The following is a 14,040-nucleotide window of genomic DNA, read 5'->3' as shown; positions in this document are numbered from 1 at the left end:
ACAAAAAGGGAAATTGCTTCAGTTTCATCAGATTAAACACCTACTGGCTCCTAATCTCTGCCAGGCTCTGGGCATCTTAACACATTGTTACAGGGTGGATTCTATAAGAAGAAAACTCTGGAATAGACAGTTGTTTTCAGGCCGTATATGTGAGAGTGTTCTCAGGATTAATACCTGCAAGGGAATGACATAGAAGAAGAGGCAAAATTTCATCTCCAATGCATTGCAGCAAATACCCCAGCAAATCCCACAGGGAGCTCAGGAGATGGGAATACCTTTCAGAGTTGCCATAATTTGGATACAGGAAGGAAGACCTTTATGCACCTGCACTAAGATGAGGTAGCTCTCTTCAGGCAAGAGTGATACCTGGAGAGGGTCTTGGCTTCTGTAAGAATGATTACCTTTCCTAAAGAGGAGCAGCAGACAACATATGGGAGACTCACCACAGAATTCACCACAAGCATGCAATGTCATTCCCTGTGAGGCAGGTATCATATCATTTTACAGATGCATGAACTCTGGAAACTGATTATACATACTCTCTTCCTTTTGTCTAGAACAACCACTTTCTCTGGACAGGGAGACAAGATTCAGGTGTAAGTGGTGCCTTCCAGTCATCAGTAATGGAAATATACATTGTCCAGCTATAGGTAAGTGGTACAAACAGAAGAAATCTTGGAGTGACCTAAGTGAAGCTGACACTTTCCTGAATTGGTTCAAATAGAGTCTGTTTCATGGTCCATCAGTGTCCTCTAATGGATAGACATTTCCTGCACTCCAGGTCCTACTGGAGATTCCACTCAGGAGGTCCTACACTTGGCCTTATATGCCTCTGTTTTTCTCTATTCCCCTTTGAGTTTGGACAGCAACTTGCTTTTCAAAAGTAGCATTTGCCTCTAAAACAACACCCCGATCTCCTATCTCTGTCAATTTGGAAAAGCACAAAGAAAATAATTACCTATAATCTTATCACCTAGAGAAAACCATATTTGATATTGGTAAATATCTCTCTAGTGTGATTGTGTGTGTGTGACTTAATGTTTATTTATCTAATAAGAAACACATTGTATATTTTGTTTGGGACCTTTACCCTTTTTGAATCAATTTATCATACTATTCCTCTAAAGCAGTTTTAATATTTATATAGTATTATCTCGTCTGACTATCACATATTTAATTTAATCAAATCCCTGTTTTTTTATATTTAAATTATTTCAATTTTTTAGAATTACAGATAACAAGATATAATTCTTTTATATAAACCTTAGCGGTAGTTCATTATTTCTAAGGGTAAATTCATAAAAGTAGAGTTGATTCTTCTTTTAAATTCTCTCTTTAACTCATTTGTAGGATCTCAGATCTAGGTCATTCCCTTTCCTCACATCTAACTTAATCTGTCATTTTATCAAGCACAGGAGCATCTCTAAAAATTTGGGAAGGTTTGTGCAGATAATTGAACTCCCTTGCTTTTTTTTTTAACCAAGAATTTCATTTTTATTTTGATCTCATTTCCTGGAAAAGGCGCATAATTTGGGAAGACTAGTTAGGCAAAGGAGTGAACAATTCATTGCAGCTTGCCTGTTTCTAAAGTCTCCTCTGAAGCTCAGGTTTTGAAACCTCTGCAATTATGAACTGGAAACCCATGTGTTACATAATGCATTTCTGGAAAGATGCCCATGACACATATGTGCTCTACAAAGCGCTAATACTAACATTAATCTAATGAATGGTATGTTACAAAAGTGATTTGTGTACATCCTAATGGAAAGCATATTTTCTGAGCAAAGCTTGTGGACTGAAATGGCCAAAAAGAATCCATCCTCTAAACAGAGCTTCCAGCTATCACATCAACCAATAAGATAAGTTGGTGCACCTTCACAGAATGCTGAATGATCGCGCTGCTTTCTGTTGTCCAGGGGAAAGCATTTTCTAAATCTTGTGCAGGTGTCTGAGAGAGACTACCTAAAAGGAAAGAAACTGAATTCTCCTTTTTGAGCTTCTGGATGACTCTTTTCATACAGAAGCTTGTTTTTTTTAAAATCAGTTCAGTTTTCAAATGCAGCAAACTCCAAACCCCTGTTTATCCCAGGGGGTTAATTGAGTTAAACTTGATCCATCACATTGTGACTGCCCTCATATTTTACTCCAAAAGGCATAGCATCTTTTATTTATAGTGATCTTCATATTCATTTATCAACTGAGGCACGCATTTCAGGGTGAGCTTGCATTGATCTCTAATCTTTTTTTCTCTCTCTCTTTGTAACGTATACTTTTTGGGTCTTAAGAAATAGCTCTGATAGAAGTTTGTTTTGTTTTGTTTTTAAGGAAAAGCAAGAGTTTGAGATTGCTGATTTTTTTTTTAACCTCCTGATGAACTCCCTTACTTTTATACCAGAGTAAAATGAATATTCAGGACAGTATTGGGTGGAGGAATGAGGACATCTTGTGTCCTAATGCAGTCAATAGAAGGACCAGCTTCACCCCTTTGCCTTGTAAGCAATGTCTCAGAGATCTGATGGGCTCTTCACATACAGTAGAAAAGCAAGGATGCAGTTCAGGGAGTCTGCCTCCAAAGCTGGTAATATGGCCTCATCTGAAAGTAGGACGTGAATTCTTGCCTATGCACTCTCTTGTCTATCTAGATAATTCTAGGTCTCATATCTCTTCCTAACCCCTCGATATCTCTTCTTTGACTCCATCTACCTTGGCTGGCTTTCAGAGGTTTAATATCATGAATGAAGTAATGTTTCCTCAATAGTACCTTCTTTACTCAAGCTGAAGTCTTTCTTCTGTTGCCTTCAGCCTGAGTGGAAAAAGACAGTGGCCCAGCAGGAATCCATCAGGCAAGAGTATTGCAGAAAAGCCTGTGACAGTCATGGTGCTGAAAGAGATGAAGCCATTTGAATTTGAGACCCAAGAAGGAAAACAATAGATGTTTCACACTGCAGTGGCTATGGAGAGTGCATTCTTTTATGTAAAAGTTTTCAATAAATAGCTGAAGGATAAATTCACTCCAAAAATAAATTATGATATCAAAATATTATTGGCATAGTTGTTTCCTGGAAGCAAATAGTGCCTCCATTGTGTGTGATGTTGAATCTGACCAACAGATCAGTGTCCCACAGCACATTATCAGAAAACCTGGTGAAACCCCCAAAGATCGTAAGCTTCAAACTCAGCCGCATAAAACAATTGTGAATAGGCTGTTTGTAGTCCAGAAGGTAATTATATATAATTTTATGTTGATTAATAGGAATTGTTTATTCTCCTCTATAAGCTTGGAGAGACTTTAGAAATTCATTTCAAAATATTTTTAAAGGGCTTCCCTGGTGGCACAGTGGTTGGGAGTCCACCTGCCGATGCAGGGGACGCGGGTTTGTGCCCCGGTCCGGGAAGATCCCACATGCCGCGGAGCGGCTGGGCCCGTGAGCCATGGCCGCTGAGCCTGCGCGTCCAGAGCCTGCATGTCCGGAGCCTATGCTCCGCAAGGGGAGAGGCCACAGCAGTGAGAGGCCCGCATACCGCAAAAAAATATATATATACATTTTTATAGAGTGGACTTTCAAGATGGCGGAGGAGTAAGACATGGAGATCACCTTCCTCCCTACAAATACATCAAAAATACATGTACATGTGGAACAACTCCTACAGAACACCTACTGAATGCTGGCAGAAGACCTCAGACTTCCCAAAAGACAAGAAAATCCCCACATACCTGGGTAGGGCAAAAGAAAAAACAGAGACAAAAGAATAGGGATGGGACCCACACCTCTGAGAGGGAGATGTGAAGGAGGAAAAGTTTCCACACACTAGGAAGCCCTTTCACTGGCGGATACGGGGGGTGGGTTCCGGGGGAGAAGCTTCAGAGCCACCGAGGGGAACGCAGCAACAGGGGTGCAAAGGGCAAAGTGGAGAGATTCCCACACAGAGGATCGGTGCCGACCAGCACTCACCAGCCTGAGAAGCTTGTCTGCTCACCCGCCAGGGAGGCTGGGGGCTGGGAGCTGAGGCTTGGACTTCGGAGGTCAGACCCCAGGGAGAGGACTGGGGTTGGCTGTGTGAACACAGCCTGAAGGGGGCTACTGTGCCACAGCTATCAGGGAGGGAGTCCGGGAAAAAGTCTGGAGCTGCCTAAGAGGCAAGAGACCATTGTTTTGTGGTGTGTGAGGTGAGAGGATTCCTTCCCTGTCTTCCCACAGAAGGCAGAGCACCACCTAAACAAGCTTCAGAGATGGGAGTGAGCTGCAACTGTCAGCACAGACAGCAGAGACGGGCATGAAACGCTAATGCTGCTGCTGCAGTCACCAAGAATCCTGTGTGCAAGCACAGGTCACTATCCACACACACACACACACACACACACACACACACACACACACACACACACACACACACACACCCCAGGAGCCTGTGCAGCCTGCCACTGCCAGGGTCCCATGATCCAGGGACAACTTCCCAGGGAGAACACACAGTGTGCCTCAGGCTGTTGCAGCGTCACGCTGGCCTGTGCCACTGCAGGCTCACCCCTCATTCCAATTATAACTACTCCCCCGTGCATGAGTGAGCCAGAGCCCCCTAATCAGCTGCTGCTTTAACCCCATCCTGTCTGGGTGGGAACAGAGCCTGAGGGCAACCTACATGCAGAGGTGGGGCCCAAACCAAAGCTGAATCCCAGGAGCTGTGCGAACAAAGAAGAGAAAGGGAAATCTCTCTGGGCAGCCTCAGGAGCAGCAAGCAGCTTAAATCCCCAAAATCAACTTGAGGTACCCTTAATCTGTGGAATACCTGAATAGACAACGAACCAACCCAAAATTGAGGTGGTGGATTTTGGGAGCAACTGTAGACTTGGAGTTTGCTGTCTGCGACTGACTTGTTTCTGATTTTTATGTTTATCTTAGTATAGTTTTTAGCACTTGTTATCATTGGTGGATTTGTTTATTGGTTTGGTTGCTCTCTTCTTTTTTTATTACATTTATATTTTTTATTTTAATAATTTTCTTTTACTACATTTTCTTTTCTTTTATTTTTTAATTTACTTTTCTTAAATTATTATTTTTTCTTTCTTTTTTTCTCCCTTTTCTTCTGAGCCATGGGGCTGACAGGGTCTTGCTGCTCTGGCCTGGTGTCAGGCCTGAGCCTCTGAGGTGGGAGAGACGAGTTCAGGACATCGGACCACCAGAGACCTCCTGGCCACACATAATATCAATTGGCAAGAGCTCTCCCAGGGATCACCGCCTCAACTCTAAGACCCAGCTCCACCCAATGGCCAGCAAGCTCCAGTGGTGGACACCCCATGCCAAACAACTAGCAAGATAGGAACACAAACCCACCCATTAGCAGAGAGGCTGCCTAAAATTATAATAAGGTCATAGACACCCCAAAACACACCACTGGACGTGGTCCTGCCCACCAGAAAGACAAGATCCAGCCTCATCTACCAGAACACAGTCACCAGTTCCCTCCACCAGGAAGCCTACACAAGTCACTGAAACAAACTTACACAATGGGGGCAGACACGAAAAACAATGGGAACTATGAACCTGCAGCCTGAAAAAAGGGACCCCAAACACAGTACATTAAGCAAAATGAGAAGACAGAGAAGTATGCAGCAGATGAAGGAGCGAGGTAAACACCCACCAGACCAAACAAATGAAGAGGAAATAGGCAGTCTACCTGAAAAAGAATTCAGAGTAATGATAGTAAAGATGATCCAAAATCTTGGAAACAGAATGGAGAAAATACAAGAAACATTTAAAAAGAAACTAGAAGAACTAAAGAGCAAACAAACAATGATGAACAGCACAATAAATGAAATTAAAAATTCTTGGGGCTCCTTTAAGATGGTGGAGAAGTAAGATGTGGAGCTCAACTTCCTCCCCATTGATACACCACAACTACATCTACATGTGGAACAACTCCTCCAGAACACCTACTGAACGACGGCAGAAGACCTCAGACCTCCCAAAAGACAAGAAACTCCCCACATACCTGGGTAGGGCAAAGGAGAAAAGGAAAAGCAGAGAAAAAAGAATAGGGACAGGACCTGCACCTCTGGGAGGGAGCTGTGAAGGAGGAAAAGTTTCCACAAACTAGGAAGCCCCTTCGCGGGCGGAGACTGCAGGCGGTGGAGGGGGAAGGCTTCGGAGACACGGAGGAGAGCACAGCAACAGGGGTGCGGAGGGCAAAGTGGGAGAGATTCCCACACAGAGGATCGGCGCCGACCAGCACTCACCAGCCTGAGAGGTCTGTGATCTTTGATGTTACTACTGAAATTGTTTTGCAGTGCCATGAACCACACACCCATATAAGATGGTGAGTTTCTTTGATAAATGTTATGTGTGTTCTGACTGCTCCACTGATGGACCATTCCCCCATCTCTCTCCTCGTTGGGCCTCCCTATTCCCTGAGACAAAACAATATTGAAATTAGGCCAATTAATAACCCTACAGAGGCCTCTAAGTGTTCAAGTGAAAGGAAGAGTCACATATCCCTCATGTTAAATCAAAAACTAGACATTATTAAGCTTAGTGAGGAAGGCAAAAAAAAAAAAGAAGCCAAAAGCTAGGCCTCTTGCACCAAATAGACAAGTTGTGAATGCACAAGAAATGTTTTTAAAGGAAATTAAAAATGTTATCCCAGTGAACACATGAATGATAAGAAAGCAAAATAGCCTTATTGTTGATATGGAAAAAGTTTTAGTGGTCTGGATAGAAGGTCAAACCAGCCACAACATTCCCAGGGTAAGGTCCTAACACTCTTCAATTCTATGAAGGCTGAGAGATAGGTGATGGTCAGCTGTTTTTAGCAAAATGTACTTTTTGATTAAGGTATATACATTAATGCTCTTGCACACTTAATAGGCTACAGTATAGTGTAAACAACTTTTATATGCACTGGGAAAGCAAAAAAGTTGTGTGTCATTTTATTGCAATATTCACTTTATCACAGTGGTCTGGAAGTGAACCCATAATATCTCCAAGGTATGCCTGCGCTGGAATGCAAACAGATCAAATACAAAGGCTGATATATCAGGCACTCAGAAATGCACATGCTCTTCGATCTTGCCAGTGCTCAGGCTCTCAATGAGATATCCCAATCCTTCCTTCACAGCATGGTGCCAGGAATAACTTTTGCCCCTTCCTTCCACCTTTTCTCCCAGTAAGAACTTTCCCTTCAACACTTGGCATTGAGTACACCTGCTCCTTCCTCTCTCTTGTTCTCCAACAACTCCTGCCTGTCCACATGCGCTCACGCTGGGTGTGAGTGCATATCTCATTTCAGGGTCCCAACCAAGAATTGGGGGTGTTGACTCAAAAGACAGGAATTCACTAAAGAAGATAGGTGAGAGTGGGAGAAGAGCCCCTCAGACGGGAAGAGAAAAAGGGATGCAGCCCATAGCAAGGTGACACAGTGTGAGTGAAGGGGGAAATGTATAATCAGGGTCATCTCATTGTTTATCTTTACCTCTTTCTTCTTCAAGGTCATCAAGGCCAGGAAAAGCAAGGAACAACCATTCAATCCTGAATCATATATGGAAACCTTGCTCGAGCTGTTCTTCTAAAAACCTGGATGTCATTAATATTGATGTTTATGGAGCTAAGATCTAAGTACAGAAAATATATATATATTTTTTAAGTATATATATATATAAATATATATATATGTTTGAAATACAGCAATATATATACTAGCTATTAATTCTTAGGAATGGGGTGTTAGGGGTGCTTTTCACCTTCTTTTTTATACTTTTCTATACTATCTCAATGCCATATTTTGCATCTATAACTTTTATAATTTGGAAAACATAATAAGCATCATGTTTTTTCCTATAGGCATGCCTCCCTAGGAGTCTAATTCATTGGTTTGTTGCTTAAAAGCAAATAGTCTGTGGCCTACAGATCAGATAGGGACACCTAAGCCCCAAGTGATATTTGAATTTATACTTTGGGTGTGATCTTTACAGGATATAAATCTGGTCAAGAATGAACAGGTTGATGCTCCACCAGAATTGGTGCTTTATAGGTCTAACACCCAAGCTGAGGCCTTCCAAAGCAGATGGCAGTGCTCACACTCACTGCAAGTTTATCTCATGATGTAACAGGACAGAGTCCGGAGCCTGTATCCAGGTTTCCTTCTATTTTGACTGAGTCAAAACTAACCAGACCTTGACTGGAACTGAGCTGCTGTCTATCTTCATGGTGAAGGAAGGGCATTGTCTAGGTGAGCTTATGTAAACAAAAAGGCAGCAGAAAGTTTAGTTTCCTTGAGATTCCAAGTTTTACATAATGTATACTGCTGATATCAAATGAGTCTTATTTAGACCATGGTACCCACTTTTTCTATGGAGTTGTGTTAAAGAAAATAAAATTGTCTTTTATTTTAAAAAAAAAGAATGACAGGTTGAACAAGCTGTGCCCTGCTCAAAGAAACCCAAGAGGAAGCCAGACCAGCTGAAATCCAGTCTATGCTTCAATTGCCAACCCTTATCCTAGGGTGGAGTTGCTTTAGTCCAAAACAATGATATCTTTTCAGAATTGATCTCCTGGAGGGGCCATAATTGGGTAATTTGTGTACCATATAAGGTAGCTTCTGGTGATTTGCATGAAGTCTCTAGTATATGTGGGAAGTAATTCTAGCCCTGTCTGACGTGAAATAGCTGGTTCCACTTATTTACTCAGGTACCAACAGGTTAGTAGCTCTCCAGATATATTTCCTGGTCCTCATATATGTGGATCCTATGAGAAAGTTGCTCCAGGCAAAGACTTGCATTAGGCAAACACTGAAGAATAATTCATTTACTTTAGGGTACAATGACAGAAAGTAGATATCTAACACTGATTTTACAGTGTATTTTTTTTATTTTATAGAAATATAGTTGATTTACAACCTTGTAACATTATAATGTATTGTTTCCGCTGTACAGAAAAGTGATTCAGTTATACATATAAATATATTCTTTTTCATATTCTTTTCCATTTTGTTTTATTACAGGATATTGAATATAATTCCCTTACAGTGTATTTCCTGATTGCATATTTGGTATCTGGTGTTTTGCAATTATTTTGTGTCACTTAATCTTATAATAGCTCTAGAGGCTTGATGGTGTACTTTTTACCCTCCTGATGAGAACAATAAGGGACAGAAAGGCAAGATCACGTTCTGAATAATTAGAACAATTCCATCACAACAAGAATTTCCTTCATGCCACTTTATTGTTAATTCTTCCTCCAATCCAAGCTCCCTGCAGCCACTAATATAGTTTCTTAACTTAAACTTTTCACTTTTCCAGAGTCTCCTAAAATGGAAATTTAAATATATATAGCAATTTGAGTCTGGCTTTTGGCACTTAGCATTGTGGTTTAGGATTCATTCATATAGTTGTGTGTATCAGTTTATTCTTTATATTGCTGTGTAGAATTCAATGTGTGGACCTACCAGAGTTTGTTTATTCATTCCCCAAGTGAGGAACAATTGGATTGTTTACAATTCTAGTTAACTGATCAGTTACCTAGACGATTGATAGTATTTTAGGCTTAATTTAATGGGCTCAATGAATATATATATATTGAAAGCTCAAAACTAGGGTAAAGACCATGGCCTTCTTATCCAAGGTTAATTTTGGCTTGAATTATTCAGAAGGACAGATTCTCCCTATCAGTTCCTCTACACTAAAGCCAGGACAGAAGAGTTTAGCCTTAAGCTCCTGGAGGCAGAGTCAGCAGGTTCCCTCTCCAGGGCTCTTGGTGCTAGCCTAGACCAGAAGCAGTCACACAGGGCTAGTTCCCAGAGGCTCAGAGTCAAAATATATTATTATTTCTCCCTTCTAATAAGTCACCTCATACTAACTCTGTCTTCTATTTTCTTCTTTTAAGCACAGCTCTTTCACCCCACCTTACTTATTGGACTCCCAAGTCAAATAATATAGTTTATTGGACTCCCACCTTACTTATTGGACTCCCAAGTCAAATAATCTAGTTTATCACTCAACTGTAGTAATTTTGTATTTATAACAGGAGGCACTTAGAATAAAGATCATGAGTATAAATATAAAAATAACCTAGAAGGCAAACATTATGTGTATATGAAGTAATCCATTTTTCAGAAGCTACAAGGTTAAAGGGAACTTGAAACAGGATTGTGACAGCATCTTGAAAATAAAAACACTTTAAATTTATTTCAGTTTTAAAACATCCGCTCTACAGCTCTTGAGGTTGAGGAGGTTAATTTATTTTAGTTTTTTCTATATAAAAATATTCTTTAACATCTTTATTGGAGTATAATTGCTTTACAATCTTGTATTAGTTTCTGCAGCATAACAAACTGAATCAGCTGTATGTATACATATATCTCCTTATCCCCTCCCTCTTGCACTTTCCTCCCACCCTCCCCATCCCACTGCTCTAGGTGTTCACAAAGCACCAAACTGATCTCACTGTGCAATGCAACTGCTTGCCACTAGCTATTTCTTTTACATTTTGTAGTATATATATGTCAGTGCTACTCTCTCACTTCCTCCCAGCTTACCCTTCCCCCTCCCATTGTCCTCAAGTCCATTCTCTATGTCTGCATCTTTATTCCTGTTCTGCCCCTAGGTTGATCAGAACTATATATTATTCTTAACATCTTTATTGGAGTATAATTGCTTTACAGTGGTGTGTTAGTTTTTTTTTTTAAGATTCCATATATATGTGCTAGCATATGGTATTTGTTTTTCTTTTTCTGACTTACTTCACTCTGTGTGACAGACCCTAGGCCCATCCACCTCAGTACAAATAACTCAATTTCGTTTCTTTTTATGGCGGAGTAATATTCCATTGTATATATGTGCCACATCTTCTTTATCCATTCATCTATCGATGGACACTTAGGTTGCTTCCAGGTTCTAGCTATTGTAAATAGTGCTGCAATGACCATTGTGGTACATGTCTCTTTTTGAATTATGGTTTTCTCATGGTATATGCCCAGTAGTGGGATTTCTGAGTCATATGGTAGTTCTATTTTTAGTTTTTTAAGGAACCTCCATACTGTTCTCCATAGTGGCTGTATCAATTTACATTCCCACCAACAGCACAAGAGGGTTCCCTTTTCTCCACACCCTCTCCAGCATTTATTGTTTGTAGATTTTTTGTTGATGGCCCTTCTGACTGGTGTGAGGTGATACATCATTGCAGTTTTGATTTAAAATTCTCTAATGATTAGTGATGTTGACCATCCTTTCATGTGTTTGTTGGCAATCTGTATATCTTCTTTGGAGAAATGTCTATTTAGATCATTTAGAACATTTTGGTACATGACTCTTATTGAATTTTGGTTTTCTCAGGGTATATGCCCAGTAGTGGGATTGCTGGGTCATATGGTAGTTTTTTAAGGAACCTCCATACTGTTCTCCATAGTGGCTGAACCAATTCACATTCCCACCAGCAGTGCAAGAGTGTTCCCTTTTCTCCACATCCTCTCCAGCATTTATTGTTTCTGGATTTTTTGATGATGGCCATTCTGACTGGTGTGAGATGATATCTCATTGTAGTTTTGATTTGCATTTCTCTAATGATTAATGATGTTGAGCATTCTTTCATGTGTTTGTTGGCAGTCTGTATAGTGGCAGATCTTGGTTAGAAGCATCTATCACTACCAATACTTGACTGTACTTCCTGAATGGAGAAAAATTGCCTGTGAAGTTGCCTCTAGTTTCAATACTATGTGAAATATTTACATAGTTATTAATAGTTGACATACCAGAGGCATAAAATTATTATTTACATGTAATTTCTTCCTAAAGTATTTGGAAATAAATTTTGCCCTTGTTATCCTCTTGCCTATGACAAGGATCCACTACTTCTATGATACACTTTCATGATTACACTTGCCTTTCAGAATTATTCACAGAATTACAAGTGAGTAAAGGGCTCATATCATCACTGCAATGAATCCTTCAAATTCTGGAAGAGCAATGAGCTTCTAGAAGGGTTGAGGACTTAATAAATATTTTTTCTACATTTTTTCCCATATAGTACAATGGAAATAATTTGAAAAATAATCCTGAGATGTCAAATAAATGAAATCAATCAGTAGATGATATTGTGTTAGCCCACTATCTGATCTGTAAATAGGATGAGACCATGAAATGAAAAATGATCCCAAAGACCTGGTACATTTAGTAGATGATTTGAGGTCACCTGAAGGGAGAATAAAACTGATTGAGTTAATTCAAACTAGGTTTGTGGAGTAGACAGTTGAAGTCTAGATTAAAAATAAAAAAAATATGCAGGAGTAAGTCAAGGAAAATCAAGGAGGATTTGGCAAGAGCACCACAATAACCAGTAGGTTTTCATGCATTTCCATTACAGACTTTAGTGCTGCTTATGTGGACGTGTTGTATGATCTAAATGTAAAGGGGAGAGAGGGACTTTAGGTACTTCAGAGGGTCCCAATCCACAGACCAGGAGATAGAGGACACGTGACAGGAACGACCATGAGTCAGGACATTTCCTTCTCCTGTTACTAGAAACTCTTCGGTTGTTTCTGCAGCAGAAATTAAACCATATGCAAGCCCCAATGTCCTCGCTTTTTGAAGTAAAAGGCTGACTCAAGAGTTAATGATCATTCACCTCCTAGAGTAATGGAACTACAAAGAAAAATAAAAAAAACAAATGGGACCTAATAAAACTTAAAAGCTTTTGCACAACAAAAGAAACCATAAACAGGATGAAAAACAACCCTCAGAATGGGAGAAAATATTTGCAAACAAAGCAACTGACAAAAGATCAATCTCCAAAATATACAAGCAGCTCATGCAACTCAATATCAAAACAACAAACAACCCAATCCAAAAATGGGTTGAAGTCCTAAATAGACATTTCTCTAAAGAAGACATACAGATTGTCAACAAACACATGAAAAGATGCTCAACATCTCTAATCATTAGAGAAATGCAAATCAAAACCACAATGAGGTATCACCTCACACCAGTCAGAATGGCCATCATTGAAAAAACTAGAAACATAAATGCTGGTGAGGGTTTGGAGAAAAGGTAACCCTCCTACACTGTTGGTGGGAATGTAAATTGATACAGCCACTATGGAGAACAGTATGGAGGTTCCTTAAAATATGAAAAATAGAACTACTATATGACCCAGCAATCCCACTACTGGGCATATACCCTGAGATAACCATAATTCAAAAAGAGTCGTGTACCACAATATTCATTGCAGCTCTATTTACAATAACCAGGACATAGAAGCAACCTAAGTGTTCATCAACAGAGGAATGGACAAAGAAGATGTGGTACATATATACAATGGAATATTACTCAGCCATAAAAAGGAACAAAATTGAGTTACTTGTAGTGAGGTGGATGGACCTAGAGTCTGTCATACAGAGTGAAGTAAGTAAGAAAGAGAAAAACAAATGCTGTATGTTAATGCATATATATGGAATCTAGAAAAATGGTACTGATGGACCTAGTGGCAGGGCAGGAATAAAGACACAGACATACAGAACAGACTTGAGGATGCAGTGGGGGAAGGGGAGGCTGGGACGAACTGAGAGAGAAACATTGACATATATATATACTACCAAATGTAAAGTGGATGGCTAGTGGGAAACTGCTGCATAGCACAGGGAGATCAGCTCGGTGCCTTGTGACGACCTAGGGGGGTGGGATAGGGAGGGTGGGAGGGAGGCGCAAGACAGAGAGGATATGGGGATATATGTATACATATAGCTGATTCACTTTGTTGAACAACAGAAACTAACACAACATTGTAAACCAATTATACTCCAATAAAGATGTAAAAACAAAATAAATAAAAAATCTCTCTACCATAAAAGAAAAAAAGAGTTAATGATCAGGAAATGTGAAGATGTAGAAATAAAGAATAGCTATTGGGCTGAACAACTGGTAGCTATTTAGACTATAAATCCACCACACAGCAGAATCACCAAACTCCCAGTTCCCTGAAAGATATAGATAAAGGCCTGACACACATTCCTAAGTTGTTTTTACAGAGAGCAGACGCCTTCCAGATGAAAACTGCTGAC

General features: G+C 40.1%; 1 protein-coding gene across 1 annotated transcript; it reads left to right on the top strand.

Annotated features, from left to right (window-relative positions):
• The first annotated feature begins 2,401 nt into the window (after positions 1-2,401).
• On the top strand, positions 2,402-8,098 carry AIM2 (absent in melanoma 2). Its single transcript, XM_069540663.1, is given in 5 exon segments — positions 2,402-2,578; positions 2,803-2,867; positions 2,869-3,021; positions 3,023-3,221; positions 7,964-8,098. Coding segments are annotated over 5 exon segments (729 nt in total).
• The last annotated feature ends 5,942 nt before the right edge of the window (positions 8,099-14,040 follow it).

The sequence above is a fragment of the Delphinus delphis genome, chromosome 1, assembly GCF_949987515.2.
Source record: "Delphinus delphis chromosome 1, mDelDel1.2, whole genome shotgun sequence".
Taxonomy (NCBI): Eukaryota; Metazoa; Chordata; class Mammalia; order Artiodactyla; family Delphinidae; genus Delphinus; species Delphinus delphis.
The sequence above is the reverse complement of the archived record's forward strand: the minus strand, read 5'-3'. Positions and strand labels throughout refer to the sequence as shown.